The sequence below is a fragment of the Convolutriloba macropyga genome, chromosome 12 (assembly GCF_964194025.1).
Source record: "Convolutriloba macropyga chromosome 12, txConMacr16.3, whole genome shotgun sequence".
Lineage (NCBI taxonomy): Eukaryota > Metazoa > Xenacoelomorpha > Acoela > Convolutidae > Convolutriloba > Convolutriloba macropyga.
This window is the reverse complement of record NC_134479.1, coordinates 42,374,560-42,397,737: the sequence shown is the minus strand read 5'-3', so window position 1 is coordinate 42,397,737 and position 23,178 is coordinate 42,374,560. Positions and strand designations below refer to the sequence as shown.

At 35.4% G+C, this 23,178-nt stretch overlaps 1 protein-coding gene across 1 annotated transcript in view; it reads left to right on the top strand.

Moving 5' to 3' along the window:
• The window catches only part of LOC142350893 (uncharacterized), a 125,096-nt gene that overhangs the window by 81,401 nt on the left and 20,517 nt on the right, over positions 1–23,178 (top strand). Inside the window, exons 17-21 of the mRNA XM_075402896.1 lie at positions 15,302–15,580; positions 15,866–16,118; positions 20,022–20,181; positions 20,559–20,741; positions 20,991–21,093. Coding sequence (XP_075259011.1) covers positions 15,302–15,580; positions 15,866–16,118; positions 20,022–20,181; positions 20,559–20,741; positions 20,991–21,093 — 978 coding nt within the window. The remainder of the gene's footprint in view (positions 1–15,301; positions 15,581–15,865; positions 16,119–20,021; positions 20,182–20,558; positions 20,742–20,990; positions 21,094–23,178) is intronic.

The following is a 23,178-nucleotide window of genomic DNA, read 5'->3' as shown; positions in this document are numbered from 1 at the left end:
TTTTACTGAATTCTCATCCAGTATTTTGTTTTTGTTTCCTCATTAATACTGACATTGTTGGTTGATTTTATTAAGCAATGCCTTTTTCGAAACAAAAACCAACTCATTTGACGCTTCTTTATTTTGTTTTTGTAATCAGTTAGTTTGTAATGTTGATTTGCTCTCTGCTGGTAAAACTTTTTGCCCTTGTCGCATCTTATTGTTTTTGATGTCAAAAATGCGTTATCATGCCGACTAATGATGATTACTGTTTATTGCTGACGTTTTGATAAGTTTTGGTTGTTGTTTTTGCCATTAACTCTTCCGATCAGTTCAATTCAAGTCCAAAGGCAACTCGGTTGCCGCTCTTTCCTTCTACTTATTTGCTCAGTGGTTTCTGCTGGTAGTTTGCTCTCTGCTAGTAATTTTTTTGCCCCGTTTGCATCTTCTTGTTTGTGATGTCAAAAATGCGATATTTTGCTTACTAAGGATAATAACAGGTTACTGTAATTTTGAATAAGTGTGGTGAGCTGATTTTTATATTTGAGTGTGGTCCTTGCAGACTTCTCTCGTGATAGATAATGTCCTCGTAGGTTATTCTTGACTGAGTTCTCATCCGGTATATTGTTTTTGTTTCCTCACTTATACTGACAGTGTTTGTTGATTTTATTAAGCAATGCCTTTTTCAAAACAAAAACCAACTCAATTGAGGTGTCTTCATTTTGCTTTTTTGCTCAGTTGTTTGTAATGTTGTAATGTTAGTTTGCTTTCTGCTGTAAAACTTCTTTGCCCATGTGTCGCATCGTAATGTTTATGATGTCAAAAATGCGTTATCATGCTGACTAATGATGATTACTGTTGATTGCTGATGTCTTGATAAGTTTTGATTGTTGTTCTTTTTTGCCATTAACTGTTCCGATCAGTTCAATTCAAGTTCAAAGGCAGGTCAGTTGCCGCTGCTGCCTGTTCCTTTTTTGCTCAGTAGTCTTGCTGCTAGTTTGCTCTCTGCTAGTGAAAATTTTTTGCTCTTGTTTGTCATCTTCATGTTTAATGTGAAATTTCGTTATCATGCTTACTAATGATAATAACAGATTACTGTAATTTTGAATGTCTGTGGTGAGCTGATTATTTTATTTGAGTGTCGTCCTTGCAGACTTCCCTCGTGATAAATAATGTGGTCCTGGTAGGTTATTTTTTGGTTGAATGCTCAGCCGGTGTTTTCGTTTCCTCATTAATACTGACATTGTTTGTTGATTTTATTAAGCAATGCTTTTTTCAAACAAAAACCAACTCAATTGAGGCTTCTTCATTTTGCTTTTTTGCTCAGTTGTTTGTAATGTTAGTTTGCTTTCTGCTGTAAAACTTCTTGGCCCATGTGTCGCATCTTAATGTTTATGATGTCAAAAATGCGTTATCATGCTGACTAATGATGATTTCTGTTAATTGCTGACGTTTTGATAAGTTTTGATTGTTGTTCTTTCTTGCCATTAACTGTTCCGATCAGTTCAATTCAAGTCCAAAGGCAGGTCAGTTGCCGCTGCTGCCTGTTCCTTTTTTGCTCAGTAGTCTTGCTGCTAGTTTGCTCTCTGCTAGTGAAACTTTTTTGCTCTTGTTTGGCATCTTCATGTTTGTAATGTGAAATTTCTTTATCTTGCTTACTAATGATAATAACAGATTACTGTAATTTTGAATGTCTGTGGTGAGCTGATTATTTTATTTGAGTGTCGTCCTTGCAGACTTCCCTCGTGATAGATAATGTGGTCCTGGTAGGTTATTTTTTGGTTGAATTCTCAGCCGGTGTTTTGTTTTGGTTTCCTCACTTATACTGACATTGTTTGTTGATTTTATTAAGCAATGCCTTTTTCAAAACAAAAACCAACTCAATTGAGTTGTCTTCATTTTGCTTTTGTGTTCAGTTGTTTGTAATGTTGTAATGTTAGTTTGCTTTCTGCTGTAAAGCTTCTTTGCCCATGTGTCGCATCGTAATGTTTATGATGTCAAAAATGCGTTATCATGCTGACTAATGATGATTACTGTTGATTGCTGATGTCTTGATAGGTTTTGATCGTCGTTCTTTTTTGCTATTTACTGTTCCGATCAGTTCAATTCAAGACCAAAGGAAATTGGTTGCCGCTCTTGCCTTTTCCTTTTTTGCCCAGTAGTTTTGCTGGTAACTTTCTCTCTGCTAGTGAAGTTTCTTTTGTCCTCGGTTTGCATCTTCATGTTTGTGATGTCAAAAATGAGTTATCATGCTCACTAATGATAATAGTAGATTACTGTACTTTTGAATGTCTGTAGTGGGCTGATTATTTTATTTGAGTGTCGTCCTTGCAGACTTCCCTTGTGATAGATAATGTTGTCCTTGTAGGTTTTTTTGATTTAATTCACATCCGGTTTTTTCGTTTCCTCATTAATACTGACATTGTTTGTTGATTTTTTTAAGCAATGCTTTTTTCAAACAAAAGCCAACTCAATTGAGGCTTCTTCATTTTGTTTTTTTGCTCAGTTGTTTGGAATGTTAGTTTGCTTTCTGCTGTAAAACTTCTTTGCCCATGTGTCGCATCTTAATGTTTATGATGTCAAAAATGCGTTATCATGCTAACTAATGATGATTTCTGTTAATTGCTGACGTTTTGATAAGTTTTGATTGTTGTTCTTTTTTGCCATTAACTGTTCCGATCAGTTGAATTCAAGTCCAAAGGCAGGTCAGTTGCCGCTGTTGCCTGTTCCTTTTTTGCTCAGTAGTCTTGCTGCTAGTTTGCTCTCTGCTAGTGAAACTTTTTGCTCTTGTTTGGCATCTTCATGTTTGTAATGTGAAATTTCGTTATCATGCTTACTAATGATAATAACAGATTACTGTAATTTTGAATGTCTTTGGTGAACTGATTATTTTATTTGAGTGTCGTCCTTGCAGACTTCTCTCGTGATAGATAATGTCCTCGTAGGTTATTTTTTGACTGAGTTCTCATCCGGTATATTGTTTTTGTTTCCTCACTTATACTGACAGTGTTTGTTGATTTTATTAAGCAATGCCTTCTTCGAAACAAAAACCAACTCAATTGAGGTGTCTTCATTTTGCTTTTGTGCTCAGTTGTTTGTAATGTTGTAATGTTAGTTTGCTTTCTGCTGTAAAACTTCTTTGCCCATGTCTCGCACCGTAATGTTTATGATGTCAAAAATGCGTTATCTTGCTGACTGATGATGATTACTGTTGATTGCTGATGTCTTGATAAGTTTTGATTGTTGTTCTTTTTTGCCATTAACTGTTCCGATCAGTTCAATTCAAGTCCAAAGGCAGGTCAGTTGCCGCTGTTGCTTGTTCCGTTTTTGCTCAGTAGTCTTGCTGCTAGTTTGCTCTCTGCTAGTGAAACTTTTTTGCTCTTTTTTGGCATCTTCATGTTTGTAATGTGAAATTTCGTTATCATGCTTACTAATGATAATAACAGATTACTGTAATTTTGAATGTCTGTGGGGAGCTGATTATTTTATTTGAGTGTCGTCCTTGCAGACTTCCCTCGTGATAGATAATGTGGTCCTGGTAGGTTTTTTTATGATTGAATTCTCAGCCGGTGTTTTGTTTTGGTTTCCTCGTTATTACTGACATTGTACGTTGATTTTATTAAGCAATGTCTTTTTCAAAACAAAAACCAACTCAGTTGAGGCTTCTCCATTTTGCTTTTGTGCTCAGTTGTTTGTAATGTTGTAATATTAGTTTGCTTTCTGCTGTAGAACTTTTTTGCCCATGTGTCGCATCTTAATGTTTATGATGTCAAAAATGCGTTATCATGCTGACTAATGATGATTACTGTTGATTGCTGACGTTTTGATAGGTTTTTGGATTGTCGTTCTGTTTTGCCATTAACTGTTCCGATGGGTTCAATTCAAGTCCAAAGGCAAGTCAGTTGCCGCTCTTGCCTGTTTCTTTTTTGCTCAGTAGTCTTGCTGCTATTTTGCTCTCTGCTAGTGAAACTTTTTTGCTCTTGTTTGGCATCTTTATGTTTGTATTGTGAAATTTCGTTATCATGCTGACTAATGATGATTACTGTTTATAGCTGATGTTTTGGAGAGGTTTTGAAAGGCAACTAGGTTGCCGCTCTCTCATACTTCTTTGCTCCGTGGTATGTGCTGGTAGTCTGCTCTCTGCTAGTGAATTTTTTTGCTCTCGGTTTGCATCTCCATGTTTGTGATGTCAAAAATGCGTTATCATGCTTACTAATGATATTAACAGATTACTGTACTTTTGAATGTCTGTGGTGAACTGATTATTTTATTTGAGTGTCGTCCTTGCAGACTTCCCTCGTGATAGATAATGTTGTCCTGGTAGGTTTTTTTTTATTTAATTCTCATACGGTTTTGTTTTCGTTTCCTCATTAATACTGACATTGTTTGTTGATTTTATTAAGCAATGCTTTTTTCATAACAAAAACCAACTCAATTGACACTTCATTTTGCTTTTGTGCTCAATTGTTTGTAATGTTGGTTTGCTTTCTGCTGGAAAACTTCTTTGCCTATGTGTCGCATCTTAATGTTTATGATGTCAAAAATGCGTTATCATTCTAACTAATGATGATTACTGTTAATTGCTGATGTTTTGATTGTTGTCCTTTTTTGCCATTAACTGTTCCCATCAGTTCAATTCAAGTCCAAAGAAAGGTCCGTTGCCGCTTTTGCCTTTTCCTTTTTTGCTCAGTAGTTTTGCTGGCAGTTTGCTCTCTGCTAGTGAATTTTTTTTGCTCTCGGTTTGCATCTTCATGTTTGTGAAATCAAAAATGCATTATCATGCTTACTAATGATAATAACGGATTACTGTACTTTTGAATGTCTGTGGTGAGCTGATTATTTTATTTGAGTGTCGTCCTTGTAGAATTCCCCCGTGATAGATAATGTTGTCCTGGTAGGTTTTTTTGATTTAATCCTCATCCGGTTTTGTTTTCGTTTCCTCATTAATACTGACATTGTATGTTGATTTTATTAAGCAATGCTTTTTTCAAAACAAAAACCAATGCAATTGACGCTTCTTCATTTTGTTTTTGTGCTCAGTTGTTTGTAATGTTGATTTGCTCTCTGCTGGTAAAACTTTTTGCCCTTGTCGCATCTTAATGTTTATGATGTCGAAAATGGGTTATCATGCTGACTAATGATGATTACTGTTGATTGCTGACGTTTTGATAAGTTTTGATTGTCGTTCTTTTTTGCCGTTAACTGTTCCAATCAGTTCAATTCAAGTCCAAAGGAAAGTCGGTTGCCGCTTTTGCCTTTTCCTTTGTTGCTCAGTAGTTTTGCTGGTAGTTTGCTCTCTGCTAGTGAAGTTTTTTTGCTCTCGGTTTGCATCTCCATGTTTGTGATGTCAAAATTGCGTTATCATGCTGACTAATGATGATTACTATTGATTGCTGACGTTTTGATAGGTTTTGATCGTCGTTATTTTTTGCCATTATCCGTTCCGATGAGTTCAATTCAAGTCGGTTGCGGCTCTTTCCTTTTACTTTTTTGCTCAGTAGATATCCTTGTAGTTTGCTCTCCTCTAGTGGAACTGTTTTGCTCCTGTCTGGCATCTTTATGTTTGTGATGTCAAAAATGCGATATCATGCTGACTAATGATGATTACTGTGGATAGCTGACGTTGTGAGAGGGATTGATCTATTTTTTTGCCAGTAACTGTTAAGACCAGTGAATTTCAAGTCGAAAGGCAACTCGGTTGCCGCTCTTTCCTTCTACTTATTTGCTCAGTGGTTTCTGCTGGTAGTTTGCTCTCTGCTAGTAATTTTTTTGCCCCGTTTGCATCTTCATGTTTGTTATGTCAAAAATGCGATATTTTGCTTACTAAGGATAATAACAGGTTGCTGTAATTTTGAATGTGTGTGGTGAGCTGATTTTTATATTTGAGTGTGGTCCTTGCAGACTTCTCTCGTGATAGATAATGTCCTCGTAGGTTATTTTTTGACTGAGTTCTCATCCGGTATATTGTTTTTGTTTCCTCATTAATACTGACAGTGTTTGTTGATTTTATTAAGCAGTGCTTTTTTCAAAACAAAAACCAACTCAATTGACAGTTCTTTATTTTGCTTTTGTGCTCAGTTGTTTGTAATGTTGATTTGCTCTCTGCTGGTAAGAAACTTTTTGCCCTTGTCGCATCTTATGTTTATGATGTCAAAAAAGTTCTATCATGCTGACTAATGATGATTACTGCTGATTGCTGACTGCTTGATAGGTTTTGATCGTCGTTCTTTTTTGCCATTAACTGTTCCAATGAGTTCAATTCAAGTCGGTTGCCGCTCTTTCCTTTTACTTTTTGCTCAGTAGATTTGCTTGTAGTTTGCTCTCTTCTAGTGGACCTTTTTTGCTCCTGTTTGGCATCTTCATGTTTTTGATGTCAAAAATGCGTTATCATGCTGACTAATGACGATTATTGTTGATTTCTGATGTCTTGAAGACGTTCTTTTTTTGCCCATAATTGTTCAGATCAGTTCAATTGAAGTCCAAAGGCAAGTCGGTTGCCGCTCTTTCCTTTTACTTATTTGCGATGTAAAAAATGCGTTATCATGCTGACTAATGATGATTACTCTTGATAGCTGACGTTTATCTCAAAAATTGGTTTTCATCCTGACTAATGGTTATGGTTGATGGTATTAGACTGCCTACTTCTTTTTTTGTCGTTACTTTGTTTGTGCTAGTAGTCTCCTCTTCAGATGGAACGTTTTTTTCCTAACGCTCTTTTCTCGGTGTTCTGTTGTTGTTAAAATTGCTGTATCATGCTTATTAATGAAGATTATCTTTGATAACTGGTATTTTACAGATTTTGAACATGGTAATTTTTTCCCCAATACTCTGTGTTGATCCAACTTATCTTTCTTTTTTTTTGTTTCGTTTCTTCTGGTTTCTGTGATATCAGAAAGGCGTTATCATGCTGACTAATGATTATAGTTGATAACTGATGTGTATTGTAGTATTGTAGGTTTCCCCCCACAAGTTTTTTAGCCATTACCTGTCTCTATCCTGGTGGTTTGGAAATCATCCGAAATTATTTGATCACGGATGATAGCTGATGTTTTTTTTTCGATCTAAGTACTTTTTTGCCATTGCCCTCTTCTGATGGAATTGATTTATCTGGTCTTTTTTCTTTTGTGTCCTTTGAAAACTGCGTTATCATGCTGATCAACAATTTTTACCGTTGATAGCTGGTTTTCAAATTATTTTGTGTAGTTTTCTGAGTAATAAATTTTTGCGTCAGGACTCTGTCAATTTTGAATTTTAATGTTGAGGTTTTTTATAGCGTCATTTTATTGTCTTCGTAAAAAATAGGGATGTGTTTCTTTTTCTGATTGTTTGGATTTTCTGCATGTGGATTTTTTTAGACTGTTTTTTTTTTGGAATCACACAGCATCGTTTCCACGCTTGATTGTACTTTGTCAGCTCAGTCTTTTATGCTGATAGTCTCCTCAGCAGATGGAATGTATTTTCCTTTCATTGTGTTTTGGTGCGTGTTGCTTATTTGATGGAAGAACTGCATTATCATGCTGACCGTAAATTGCTGCTTTTGCTAGCTGATGTGTTTGAAGTTTTTGGTCTGCGTAATTTTTTACACCTTATGTGTTGGTGGGATTACTCTATTTTTGGATAATTTCAAGTTTTGCGGATGTCTCTCGATTGTTTTCTGCCTTCGTTAACATTTAAAATGGTACTTTTGTCATTTTTCCTAATAGTGGCGATATTCATAGCTGTCGATTGTACCATTTTTAGCTGTGTTGTTCTGTTTTTGGATCATTCAGATTTTAGCAATTTTTTTTATGCGCGATAATGATCTTTTAATTGAAATCGAATGTTTTTACGCTGTTGCTTTTATCTGGTCTGATCAGTTGTTTTACTGTTACTTTGATCTCGCTTGTGTGATGGGATTTTTTCCATTGCTTCGGCGATGTTGCTGTATATGTAGGAACTGCGTTATCATGCTCACTATTGAGTCTTCTGTTGATAACTGACGTGTTTTTGCCTTTTGATTGATATGTTTTTTATTTTAACTTTTCTGGACGCGTTAAATTGTTTTGTGGAATGTGTTCGTTGGAGTGATTTTTTATTGCGGCGTCATCCTTATAGTCTTGTTTTGTGAAGGATTTTGATGTGTGTTAATTATTTTTGCCTGTATGTGTTTGTGTTAGATTGCTCATTATTACTGTTATTCCTTTTTGTTTTTCATTTTATCAGACAATGCTCGTTCAAATCAAAAAGCATCTTTTCAACTTTTGCTGTTAACTTATATGCTCAGTGGTTTGTGCTGGTAGTCTCCTCTGCAGATGGAACGTTTTTTCTTTCCTAACGTTTTTTTCTCTGTTCTTTTGATGTCAAAAATGCGTTATATTGCTGATTAACATTGATTAATTACCATTGATAACTGATATTTTACTGGTTTTGAACTAGGTAATTTTTTTGCCAATAACTTTTTTGTTCTCTGTGTTCTTTTGATGTCAAAAATGCGTTATATTGCTGATTAACATTGATTAATTACCATTGATAACTGATATTTTACTGGTTTTGAACTAGGTAATTTTCCTATTTGATCCAACTTATTCTTCTTTTGTTTTGTTTCGTTTCTTCTGGTTTCTGTGATGTCAGAAAGGCGTTATCATGCTGACTAATGATTATCGTTGATAACTGATGTGTATTGTAGGTTTCCCCCATAATTTTTTAGCCATTACCTGTCTCTATCCTGGCTGTTTGGAAATCTGCGGTTTGGACAATATTTGCGTTACTTGGTTCATTCAGGCTGATATATATTTTTTTTAATTTTTGTTGATTTTGTTAGATAACGCTTTTTTGAAACCAAATCTTAATGCATTGTCACTCCTGCATTAGACTTGCGCGCTCAGTTTGTACTAGTAGTTTACCCTGATCATAGAACTTAATTTTATTTTCTTTTGTCTCGATGTTTTATGTTTACTGATGTCAAAACTGTGTTATCATGTAGTTTCTTTGTGATTATATTATGTCAGCACTGTGTTATCAAGCTGACTGATGTTGTTTACCAATGATAGCTATTGTTGATTTGATTTTGTTTCGGTCTTTGTACTTCTTTTTGCCAGGTTCTGACCAGGTCACTGTCTTTTAATATTATTATGTTGTCAAGATTTAGTCTTATTGATACGCCATTTTTATAGCTTTCTCGTGACCGTTTTTGATGTCTAATGGTCATTTCTTGCCCGAGTTAGCGTTTGATATAATATTGTTGTTAAATTAGACATTACTACTGATATTCTTCGTTGTTTTTTTTTGTTCAACTATGTTTCAAGTAAATTTCATAGTCTTTTTCGCTGTTGTCGTAAAGTTGTCTGCTCAGATGTCCGTGTTCCTTACCAATGTTTTATTCCTTTCCCTTTATTTGATGACAAAACTGCGTTATAAACTAATGATGATTACCGTTAATAGCTACTTTCTTTACTGCTTTTGACCTCCCCTCTTTTTCGCCATCACCTGTTTTGACCAGGTTAGTTTATTGAATGTTTGTTGGGATGATTAATTACCGCGTCATCCTTGAAGTCTGCTCCTGTGTCGAATTCTGATGTCTGTTGGTTTGTTTTTGCCTTATTTATCGTTTATTACAATTCTTCCTTTAGTTTAATCATTATTGCTGATGTTCTTAATTGTTTCCAATTTTGTTAGACTATGCTGTTCCAAATCGAAAATCGTCTGCATTTACGGGATCATTTTTTCAATGGTGTGCTCGGTGTATCGGTACTTTTTTTCTATGCTTGAAACCCATTTTTTAATTTTGTTTTGTTTTTTAATTTTATTTTGTTGTGTTTGTGATGTTAAAACTGTCTTGCCGACTAATGATGATTACGGTTGATAGATGATGTGTTTTAAGTTTTGATCGCCATGTTTTTGCCAGGTTCCGGTGCTAATTCGTGAGTGTTTTTGAATGTTTCTGTTTTAGCTGATTTTCTCATTACTGCATCATTCTTGTCGTCTTCTCTCTACTCATTTTGATGTTCCTGTTTGTTTTTTTTGCCCGAATTGTCTTTAAATATAATATTTACGTTAGTAGGTCATTAGGTATGGGATTTTTATATGCTGTTTGTTGTTGTTAGACAATGGTTTTTTCAAATCAAAATGCATCTGAATTTCTGTGGTTCTTGTCTTTGACTTTTTTGCTCAGTGAATTGTGCTTTCATTTTCTTTTGTTTCTTTGTGTTAATGTATTGTCAAAACTACGTAATCATGCTGACTAATGATGATTGTCGTTGCTAGTTGATGTTTGCAGCTTTTTATCTCAGTGCAATTGTTTACTATTACCTGTTTTGGTCAGGATACTGTATATTAATTGCTCTCAAACGACGTTTGGCAATTATATGAGTCCTGTTGGTCTTTTTATGCAATTTTTCGCTTGATAGATTTTTCGTCCGACCCATTTGACTTTTCGTCCTTAAAAACGGGATAACAGGTAGCGCCCAGCCGGCATTAAGTTTCATTAGAGGCCCTTAGCCTAATGAGTTTAGTAGTCCTTCAAGTGCTTTGTGTGGTGAAGCTACTGAGAAGGCCGTAGTTTAAGGTTAAAGGTTTTTTAGGAATATTTGAGCCCAAAATGTTAAAGTTTTTCGTGTTTTGTCATTTTTTGAATTTTTGGTGGGACCAGTTAAGCCTGCTTAAAGCTAATAAAAGTCTTTTGCAAGACATTAGTAATTTTTATGACAATTTTAAGAGCTATATGTTTTGCTACTCCACAGAAAAACACGCAAAATTATACTAATTTCCTGTTTTTGTTAAAATGTCTTCTTTAGTTTTTCAACTCCAGGTGCCAAGGAACCGCCTGTAGGTTTTGATAATAGGTTATTGCATGTTTTCTAGTGGGGATGGAATGGTTTTCAACATTTAGACATCACGAATTGAGCATTTTTTACAATACTTGCATTTTGTTTTCAATGTTTTTGACATTTATCGTCCTTATTTATTTTTTTCCAGCGACAGGGGCTAGAAAATTTCCTTAAGGGTTTGATAATAAGTTACTGAAAAGTTTTTATTGGTCATGGAATAAATTTAAGTTTTTTAATATCACGAGTTTTAGCAATTTACCGTTTTTAGCAATTTCCATTGCTCGCTGATGTATATACAAATTTGGATATTTTTACTTTGTTCTAGCATTACCTATTTTGTTCAGAATTCGAGTGTTTTTGGATTATCATCATCCATACATGATAAGATCATCTTTGGTGTGTTCTCATGACGGATTTCAATATGGCTGTTCATAGCTGGTCACCTGAGGTAACATGAAACAATGCTTCTTCGATACCATTTTCTGCTCTGAATTGTTTTGGTTTATTCTGTAGGTTATTTTTAACATATTTTTCTATAAGATGATAGGTTTTTTGCATAGTTGTCATTTCGATTTTTTTCTTGCGTTGTGTTGCTCATTAATAAAGATAAATATAGATGTGGCATATGCTGTTTTTGGTCTAATTTCTTTTAAAAGTTTCTTTTGTCATTTTGTTTATTTTTTAAGATAAGTAATCTTTGAAAGCAGAATGAATCTTTTGTCACGCTGTTCCTTTTAAAGTGTCTCCTCGCTTTGCCCTGGTGTTCTAGTCTCTGCTGAATAGAAGCGGTTTTTGTTCCGATGCTTTTGCGTTTCAGTGATGCGATCACTGCGTTATCATGGAGACTAGTGATTGTTAATAACCGCCGTCAGCCTCTCAATGGCTATTATATAGGCGCTCTCCTTTTAATTAGCTTTACCTTTTTTCATTTTACAAAGTTACCACTTTTGACGTTTTACTCCTGGGCCACCTCTGGTGTCAACTGAATGGAGTTTAAAATCGATTCAGCAACTTTACTCAAATAGGTTCAAGGTCAGAAGTCAAAATCGAGAAATCAAAAGAAACGGGATGAACCAATAGAGCCCGGGCACTAAGAATTAATCTTTAAAGACATTTTGCATTGAGTTATCAAAATTCCTTAGAGTATACTGCTAACAGGCGTTAGTATTGAGCCTTTGGTTCTCCCGTTTAAGCAATTTCACAGTCGTTATCTAATGTCATGAATATGTAGAAAAATTTAGAACTTTTTACTGCTTTAGAAATAATTGTCAAGTTTTCTTACTTTTTCGAAAAGTTTCAATCCGAAAGGCTGTCAGTAAGGTCAACGGTTGCTCTTTTCCGGCAATCGATTGGCTATGTTTGTAGTTTTCCGTTATGTATAGTATATTTATCTACGTTGTTTCTGAAGCTTCTTTCGCCATATCCTGTTTCGATTAGGCGCTCCATCTCTTTCAACGTGTTAAAGTGAAAATGCTTCATCTTCGCTTTTTTTAAATATTTGTCTTCATTGAGCATTATTATTTGCTCTCAAATGAAGTTTGTAGCGATTATATTAGTCACGTTCTTTTTTTATGCGATTTTTCGCTTGGCCAATTTTTGTGGGACTATTAACTTTTCGTCCAGGAAAGCGGGATAAACAGGTGAAACCCGGAGGATATTAAGTGACTGAACATCTGTCTTAGAGCCTCTTGTCTTACAGGTAAAACTCGGAGGGCATTATTTTGCTGAACAGCTGTCTTAGAGCCTTATTTTCTCAGTGTGAGATTAACCGTAACTGTTTTGAGGAGACATAAATTCACGGTGTGAAGAACGGTTATTAACCTTGAGATTTTGACCCACCTCACCCCCTCCTCCACCACCAATTACCCCGTGCTCCCTCCTCTAGTTGGCAATTTGGACACCTTCGTCCAGACATCCAACCCTCTGAAAACCCCACCCCTCCGTTTACCTCCGCCCTAATGCTGGCATCCCGAAGCTCCAGCTGGAGACACTTCCATGATGTGAAAACCGGTTCTCAATCAAGATGTTCCCCCTGAGTCACTTCGTCCACTCCTCTTTCCTTGCCCCTCCCCTGTCCACCTCACGATTGTGACTACCTTGCCCAGCCTTCTCAGACCCGACTGTTCCACCTCCCTCTCTCCCATTGCTAGCTTCCCTAAGCCCCATTTGGGTACTACCAAAACCGACCGCTCGTTGTTTCGTACAATGCAAGTCGCCCGAAGTTATTAGTTTGTTTCTGTTTTTGGCCTAATTTTCAACGGTTTCGGGTTTAATTGACCATTTTCTCTTTTAGATCATTTTAAAAGGTTGATTTTGCAAATCAATATGCATACGGGTGGGTAGTCTATTCTGGTGATGGAAAATTTCTTTCTCGCTGTTATTTAATGCTCTGCGTTTACGTTGACGAAACTTTGTTATGCTGATTAATGATAAATACCGCTGCTTGGTGATGGTTTACATGAGGTAACATGAAATAATGCTTCCTCGATGCAATTTTTTTGCTGTAAACTTTTTTGCCTTATTGGGCGGGTTTCTTTTAACAGCTTTTTATGTAAGATGCTAGGTTTTTCGTTTAGTTCTCATTTTGAAATAATACTTGCGTTCTTTTGCTCGTTTATAAAAATTAATAGAGATGTGATATATACCGTTTTCGGTCTAATATCTTTTCAAAGTTTCTTGTCATGTTTGTTTATTTTCTAAGATAAATAGTCTTTGACTGCATGATGTATCTATTTCTATGCTGTTCCTTTTAACGTGTCGCTTCGTTTTATCCAGGTTATCTAGTCTCTGCTGAGTGGGAGCGATTTCTTGCTTCTGTTCCGAAGTTTCTTCGTTTCAGTGATGCGAACACTGCGTTATCATGGAGACTAATGAATGTTAATAACCGCCATCAGCCTCTCAACGGCTTGTATTTAGGCGTTCTCCTTTTCGTTCGCTTTACTTTGTTTCATTTTACGAAGTCACCACTTTTCACGTTTGACTTCTGACCCTCCTCACTGTGTTTCGAATGAAATGGAATTTAAAATTGATTCAGCAACTTTAATACGTTCAAGCTCAGAAGGCGAAATCAGGAAATCAAAAGAAACAGGATAAACCAATGAAACCCGGCCACTAGGAATTAATCTTTAAAGACATTTTGCATTAGGTTTTCAAATTTACTTAGAGTATACTGCTAACAGGCGTTAGTATTGAGCTTTTGTTTCTCCAATTTAAGAACCTTTTCAACATCTTTATCTAATCTAATGAAATTGCAGAACAATTTAGAACGCTTTTTAACGCCTAAGAGAAAATTGTCGTCCATTTCTCTTCTTTTCTCTAACAGTTTTAATGCCAAACGCGATCAGTGAGGTCAACGGTGGCTCCTTTCCGGCAATCTGCCGGCTATGTTTTTAGCTTCCCGTTATGTATAGTGTTTATGTTAATCTACGTTGTTTTTGGAGGTTCTTTTTGCCATATCCTCTTTTTATTAGGCACTGTATCTCTTTCAACGTGTTATTGGTGAAAATGCTTCATCTTCGATTTTTTAATATTCGCCTTCTTTGAGCATTATTATTTGCTCTCAATTGAAGCATGTAGCGATTTTATTAGTCACTTTGTCTTTTTATGCAATTTTTCGCTTGGCCAATTTTTGTGGGACTAGGAAAGCGACCAGAAAAGCCGGACAAACAGGCAGAACCCGGAGGGTATTTAGTGCCCGAGCAGCTGTCTTAGAGCCTATTTTCTTACAGGTAAAACCCGGAGGGCATGATGTGGCTGAGCAGCTGTCAGTGCAGCGGCTAAGTGTTATGTTCACCGAAACTGTTTTGAAGAGACATAAATTCACGGTGTGAAGAACGGTTAATAATCTTGAGATTTTGACCATCACCACCCCCCCCCCCCTCCACTACCACCACAACCAATTACCACGTGCACCCTCCTCTAGCTGGCAATTTGGACACCTTTGTCCGGACATGCAACCCTCTGGAAACCCCACTCCTCTGTTTATTTCCATCCCTAATGCTAGCATCCAGAAGCTATAGCTGGCTAGTACCGAAATCAACCGCTAGCAGTTTCTTTGAGAGCAATTCGCCCGACGGTAGTAGTTTAGGTTCTTTTGTGATGGAATATCGATGTCTCTGCTAAATGTTTTTGTGCCGCAGTGCGCGATTGATCTCAGAACTCAATTTTTTGCGTACTGATGTTAAGTAGTATTGCTGTTTTCACCCGCTTTTTTAAAACAATTGTTGCGACTTGACTTTTTCATGTTGCTCTTCTTCTTCAATAGATTTTTGTATGTTTCTGTGTTATGCGATTAGACCAGGTATCTACCTGACTAGGAATGATTAATATTGTTGATAACGATAAAGAATTCGCCGCTGCCTTTAATTCCTGGTTTTCCTTGACCACGTTTTATTCAGTTGTTTTTCTCTATTTCGTTTGGATTTACTATTTTCTCTCATCTCAAACGTAATGATTCGCGTAAAATATTGATAAATAGCCGTAACAGTTCTATCATATGGGGAATTTCATTGTTTCAGAAAGTACCAACTTGAAAGAGATAAATAGGCGAAATTTACCCCCTATTCTGAGGTTAAGACGATGTGTGATCGCTGTGTTGGCTGCCAACCGATTGATGAGAATATCGAATGAGTCTACACTCTGCTTCACTGTGGACGATCACCTGGTAGGCGGACCTAACAGTAGGCTAAGTGTCTACATAGGACAGTGTTCTGCTAATTCGAACAGTGGTGGCAATGCAGAACCTTTCCAAGGAGGTCTGGGTGATATGACTGGGAATTTGAAGAAGCAGAAGAAAGGTTGGTTAGAAAATTTTAATGGGAAAAAGTTCTTGGTGACTTTTTGTAAACTTGATATTCATTTCAACATCCGGCGTGATTCTTATAAAGAGTGCTAAATTTATATTAGCAATATGTAGTTGCTTAAGATCCAGGAGGATGCAATTATAGCCCCCATTGTTGTATAATTAACATAATGAGGGGCTATAACAGGGACCCTAATTTTTGGCCCTAGTTTTCACCATTCAAAAATGCGTTCACAAAAATAAAATGCAAATAAAATGAAATTTTTGAACTTGGTTTTAGGTTCTAAATCGCGAAAGTCACAAATCAGTCATCAAACTGTAGCCCTCCGAGATGCCAAGGAGAAGATCCAATCTCACCAGCTCTCAATGCTCAACTGGTTGACTGACAACGGATTCTCTTACAAAGTGATGACGTCATTGAATGACCTCTTAGCTTTCGTGCAGAAGAATGCAGTTGACTCTGACGGGAATCAAAAACAGTTGAAGGGAATTCTGACTCAAACTAGGAATTCATTTGTTCAACTTATATCCAGGTTAGCAATTTCGCACAAATTCGAGTTAGTGCTATCTATCAATTTAAAACAAAAGACACCGAAATTATTTTTTAGGTATGAAATTTATCCTCAGAGAACCATTTCTCCAATTTTGGGTTTGTTTTTTAACCATCAAACGTGTATTGTACAGTTCTATGTGTTCTCATTGCGCAGTGATTTGTTGTATTTTATGTAGTTTTATATGCATATATAACACGTGCGCTTTGGAAGCTGCAAATAATATGCCTCCCCACCCCCCCCCCCCAAAAAAACATAGCAGGACAAGTCCTGAAATACAATTCAAAGAATTGAATAAAAAACTCAGACATACTCTACCTGACCAGCAGATCAATTGAACAATGCCAGCCAGAACACAAACAAAATCATCTCAAAAAATTGAGAAACTAAAATAAAACTAAACAAAAATATACTCATTGCTAAAACTCTTGAAGCTTTTAAACCTAAGGCAAAATTTTTTCCCTTTAAAAATACCTATTTCAAAAAAATGTTGAAAACCAAATTTTGTTTCTGAAATCGGTCCGGTATTATATCTGCAAGACCTGAAAAATATTCATTGGCCCTTGAAGATCGATTAATTAGAAAATGAACAAAAAAATTTGAAAAAAATCAATTACAAATTATAAGGAAACGTTGCTGAAAATCGTAATATAAACATCTTCAGAATCATTTCGGTGTCTCTAGAGGCTATCCAGTAATCCAATTCCAAGCTTTAAAAAACTCATTGGCTCATAGATCGATAGGCAATAATTTTTAGAAAAAATTTCAAACTTCAAGAAATAGAAATTCGTTCTACTAAAATGTTGAGAGCAATTCAATTGCCCCCTAGCAACTATTTAATAACATACCACCAAACCCTGGATGAGGTTATCTGGCTACTGAGGCAAAAATATGAGGCAAAAAATAAAACAAATGTTGAAGGGAATTCTGACTCAAACTAGGAATTCATTTGTTCAACTTATATCCAGGTTAGCAATTTCGCACAAATTCGAGTTAGTGCTATCTATCAATTTACAACAAAAGACAGCGAAATTATTTTTTTGGTATGAAATTTATCCTCAGAGAACCATTTCTCCAATTTTTGGTTTGTTTTTAACCATCAAACGTGTATTGTACAGTTCTATGTGTTCTCATTGCGCAGTGATTTGTTGTATTTTATGTAGTTTTATATGCATATATAACACGTGCGCTTTGGAAGCTGCAAATAATATGCCTCCCCCCCCCCCCAAAAAAAAATCATAGCAGGTCAAGTCCTGAAATACAATTCAAAGAATTGAATAAAAAACTCAGACATGCTCTACCTGACCAGCAGATCAATTGAACAATGCCAGCCAGAACACAAACAAAATCATCTCAAAAAATTGAGAAACTAAAATAAAACTAAACAAAAATATACTCATTGCTAAAACTCTTGAAGCTTTTAAACCTAAGGCAAAATTTTTTCCCTTTAAAAATACCTATTTCAAAAAACGTTCAAAACCAAATTTTGTTTCTGAAATCGGTCCGGTATTATATCTGCAAGACCTGAAAAATATTCATTGGCCCTTGAAGATCGATTAACTAGAAAATGAACAAAAAAATTTGAGAAAAAAATCAATTACAAATTATAAGGAAACGTTGCTGAAAATCGTAATATAAACATCTTCAGAATCATTTCTGTGTCTCTAGAGGCTATCCAGTAATCCAATTCCAAGCTTTAAAAAACTCATTGGCTCATAGATCGATAGGCAATAATTTTTAGAAAAAATTTCAAACTTCAAGAAATAGAAATTCGTTCTACTAAAATGTTGAGAGCAATTCAATTGCCCCCTAGCAACTATTTAATAACATACCATCAAACCCTGGATGAGGTTATCTGGCTACTGAGGCAAAAATATGAGGCAAAAAATAAATAAAAAACAAATGTTGAAGGGAATTCTGACTCAAACTAGGAATTCATTTGTTCAACTTATATCCAGGTTAGCAATTTCGCACAAATTCGAGTTAGTGCTATCTATCAATTTACAACAAGACAGCGAAATTATTTTTTAGGTTTGAAATTTATCCTCAGAGAACCATTTCTCCAATTTTGGGTTTGTTTTTAACCATCAAACGTGTATTGTACAGTTCTATGTGTTCTCATTGCGCAGTGATTTGTTGTATTTTATGTAGTTTTATATGCATATATAACACGTGCGCTTTGGAAGCTGCAAATAATATGCCTCCCCCCCCAAAAAAAAACATAGCAGGTCAAGTCGTGAAATACAATTCAAAGAATTGAATAAAAAACTCAGACATACTCTACCTGACCAGCAGATCAATTGAACAATGCCAGCCAGAACACAAACAAAATCATCTAAAAAAATTGAGAAACTAAAATAAAACTAAACAAAAATATACTCATTGCTAAAACTCTTGAAGCTTTTAAACCTAAGGCAAAATTTTTTCCCTTTAAAAATACCTATTTCAAAAAAATGTTCAAAACCAAATTTTGTTTCTGAAATCGGTCCGGTATTATATCTGCAAGACCTGAAAAATATTCATTGGCCCTTGAAGATCGATTAACTAGAAAATGAACAAAAAAAATTGAGAAAAAAATCAATTACAAATTATAAGGAAACGTTGCTGAAAATCGTAATATAAACATCTTCAGAATCATTTCTGTGTCTCTAGAGGCTATCCAGTAATCCAATTCCAAGCTTTAAAAAACTCATTGGCTCATAGATCGATAGGCAATAATTTTTAGAAAAAATTTCAAACTTCAAGAAATAGAAATTCGTTCTACTAAAATCTTGAGAGCAATTCAATTGCCCCCTCGCAACTATTTAATAACATAACATCAAACCCTGGATGAGGTTATCTGGCTACTGAGGCAAAAAATAAATAAAAAACAAATGTTTTGAAAATTGCAAATTTTATCAAAAAACATCAAAAAATCGAAAGGTTAATTTATTGATAACAAATGCATTGAAACTAAACAAAAATGCTGTAATTTTCATCAAAACGTGGAAATGGACCAATATCAAAAACTGACCAAAATTTTAGGAAGCCTTAAAAAAATTGCAGATTTTATCAAAAAATACTTAAATTCGAGACATTAAAATGTTCAAAACCATTCCATTGTTACTAAAAACTATGCAGTGCCTTATTAACAAACCTCAAAGATATTGCCTGGTCCCTGAATCTGGAGAAACTGAAATGACGAAAATTTTCAAAAACCTGAAAAAAATGCGAATTTTGTCAAAAAAAAATTGCTAAAATTTGTGATATTCAAAAGTTGAAACCTATTCCATGGCATCTAAAAAGTTTTCAGTAACTTATCATCCAACCCCTGATGAGGTTTTCTGGCCCCTGGGACTCAAACGACTTGAGTAATGACAATAAATGTCGAAAAATATGAAAAAAAATTGCAAGTTTTGTCAAAAAATGCTAAAATTCATGATTTCAAAAACATGAAAGCCATTTCGCATGAATTCCATTACCACTAGAAACTATACAGTAATCTATCATTAAACCCTTTATTAATCCCTAGAGGAGATTTCTTGACACCTAGGGCTAAAAAACTCAAAAAATGACAAAAATTTTCAAAAAATCCTGAAAAAAATTGCAAAAATTAGTATCATTTTGCGTGTTTGTGTTTGTAGTACCAAAGCCTATAGCTCATAAAATTGCATCTTTTTGAGCCCAAAAATCCTAAAAATGACCTTTTAACCTTAAATTACCTATTTACCTGTTTATCCCGTTTTGGAAGATCAAAGTCATTGAAAAATGTGTGAACACATCTTAAAAAAAAACACTGCGCACCAATACAATTCAAATTCTTTGAATTGTAAAAAAACACTGGAGGGCATAAACGGAAAAATGATCCAAACTTTCAAAATCGACCTCTCTCAAATGAATGTTTAGACTGTCGCAGCATTTCGAGTCGTGTTCTCCTTTGGCTGAGAGTGGAGCAGTGATGGGCCGAGTAGAGAGGTCTTCGCTTTCCCAAAGACTGCTGAGGGGACTGCACTCGACCATGATGAAGATGAGCCCAGCTCAGAGAGCAGTTTATGTCCCTCTTCAGGTAGCAAACTTCGTTTTGAGGACACTATTGACTAATCATGTATTAGAGGTGGGTAATAGGGAGGGAGAGCGGAATGTGGTACTATAGCTCTATAATTAGTAAAGCTAGACTGTATTCTTCTTGATGTTTCCATATATAGGATAGTGACTCAAAATTATGTCATGATAGCCATTAGAATAATTGTAAGGTAGGTGGTAAAAGCTATTGTAACTATAGCTAATTTTCTTATCAAAATTTGCTCAGAAACCAAGAGAAAAGTAATCGCCAATAATCATGGAAGGATTTCATAGCAGAACGTGTGCTCGCTGCCTTTACCCACCTTCCCATCTTTAAAAAACAGTTGATTGTTTTCGAGTTATTAATTAATGTGTTTTCAGCACAACTTAGCAGCAGTTCAGACGAAGATGATAGAATTGTGTGAGAAGATTGCGGCTTTTGAGGACGAAAAGGCTGCTCTATCAAGAGAAGTGATCAACCTCAGATCAGAGAATGGACACTTGGCCGCTGTCAGAGATAGAGCCAATATTCTACAGGAAAAGCTTGATGCACTCAAAGCTCAGGTTTGAGAAATTAAATGCGAAAATTTGTCGACTGCTTATAGCGACACCGAAGTTATTAGTGTGTGAAAGTAAATTTGTGGTCTGTGAAAAGTCCAAGGGTTTTTATTGGTCGACCTCTATGGTCCGGGGTGACCTGGGCGAGAACAAAAATTTGAGACAAGGATTGTTATTTTTAATACAAAAGTATAAGCAATTCCAAGGATACAAAATTTAATTTTAGTTTAATCATTAAGTTGGAGAATGTTTCAGAGTGAAAACATGGTGAGCAGAGAGAAGTACACAAAAACATCTGGAGAATTGGACAGTGCATTGTTGAGAGAGAAACAGGCTGAAGATCTTCTAAAAGAACAAGGTACCTGGACACTTGCGTCGCTGATGATACTATTCTGCTTATAATAATCAAAGAATTTGAATAGTATTGGGAGCTGATTTTTAAAAGATCTGTTTATACTTCCGACATTTTCTTATCAATGAGAAGTCAAATTAGAGTAATGATTTTGATCGTTCTGAAGTGCAAAGAGAGTAAAGAAACAAGTATGTTTGAAGAGTGATTTTTTTTTTTAAAATTACCTTTGGAGTGGAGTGATAAATTGGTATTTGAAAAACATTCCGTTTCTGAAAGCGCTTTTTTTTCTTTTTTTCACATGCGGCAATTTTTGCTGTTTTTTCGTCCCATTTTTAATTAATGGTTTAAAAAGTCAGAACTGATAATCAGAGCTCTCATATTCCATAATTGAGTGAGAAAACGGTGTTTGAATGAAAATTTGCGTTCTCTCTGGTGGTTTTTGTTCACATGCGGCAGTTTGACTTTAATTTGTCTTGTTAATAGCCGCCCTCACCTTCTCAGCCGGCTATTATAGCGCTCCTATTTTTTTTTACTTCGTCGAACTTTTTTTTCGCTTTACCCATTTTGCCGCTTTTTCGACATTTTGCGTGAAATCTTTTTTACTTCTCTGGGCTAGTTTCAGTCTTCTGTCATTCTGCTCAAAGTCCTTTTACATTATTTTTCGACTTCTCAAGTGTCTTTTTCACGCTTTCGTTCTTCTTTTTTGAGTGATCTCTTGCTCTCACTCCCAAGTAAAGCTTGTTAAAATAAAATCGACTGCAGCAGACTTAAAATAAGGTCTTGATTGCCTTGGGCAGTGCATCTGGTTGTAGATCAGGAGGTCAGTAGTTCGAATCCCAGCGGGGTTGAATGTTTTGCCAACTGCCTGTCGTTCGAGAGCAATTCTTCTGACATTAGTTTTATGTTTAAGATGTGTTCGCAGATTTTTCTACGTTCTGATGTCAATTGGAAGAAAAATTAGGTTGTTGATTTTGGTCAAGTTTGAGTGGTAAAGGGAGTAAGTCTGAAGTATGATTTTCATCAAGCTGCTTCAATTGGAGTGAGAAATTGGTGGTTGAAAGAAAATTTTGGTCTTTGAAATTAATTTTTTTGTTGTGCTGAAAATTGGCGTCTATTTCTGTTTTTATCCGGATTTGATTCATTATTGTTTTAAAAGCTGTGTTCTAATAATACGCAGTTTTAATTTTTGAGGTCTTCAAGTGTTAGTTGAGGGTTTATCTGACTAATGCACTGTTAGTGTTAATAGAATATCAATTGAAGGATCTCACTGACTCTCCTTTTTAGTCTTAAGTGGATTGCGGTAAATTGTTTTTTCATATCTAACTGTTTTCACACCTTAAACATGACATGTTCTTAACAAATTTTTCAGATTTTCAGACTTTTAGCCGTTTTGTACTTTTTTATTACTCTACCACGTCCCAATCTAGGTACCCTAATGAACCTTGTAAACTCTTAATTTTACCGATTCTAACATGAGTTTTTTTCAAAGAATTTGAGTTATTTTTGCTAGCTTTGTTTTTGTTCTGTCACTTAATAGCACCAATGAGAGGTCTCATTGGCTCTCTAATTAGTCATGTTTGAATCTATTCAGTTTTTCTGTTCAAATCATTTTTTGAAATGCTTTAGATATTCTGTAGCATAATCTCATTAACGGGTCGTCCCATGGGGCATAAGTGAATTCTTTTCAAGGTTTCAGTTTGTTGCTATTGATTTTGGTTCGTAGTCCCTAAATTCTTTTAAAGCTTTCATGCTTTCCATTGATTGATTGTGCGATAGATGTTGAAGATTGCAAGTCTTAGTTGCTTGTTTTAATCACCTTGATGATTTTTTCTTTCAGAGACATCAGTTCAAATCAATTTTTGCCAAATGTTATTTGTGCTGTCCTTTTACTTTGCCTCCCAGTGGCTTTCTACAAAGTTAGTGTTCACTGTGTGAGCTGACATTGTGTAAAAGTTTTTCGGGGTTGACGTTTTAGACGTAACAACTTTAACAACTCTAAGTTTTATTAAATTTTGTTTACATTTTTATGGTATTCTGTTAATTTTTGTCTTATCTGATTTGTTTACTATCCGAAGCTGTTTTCTAAGGAAA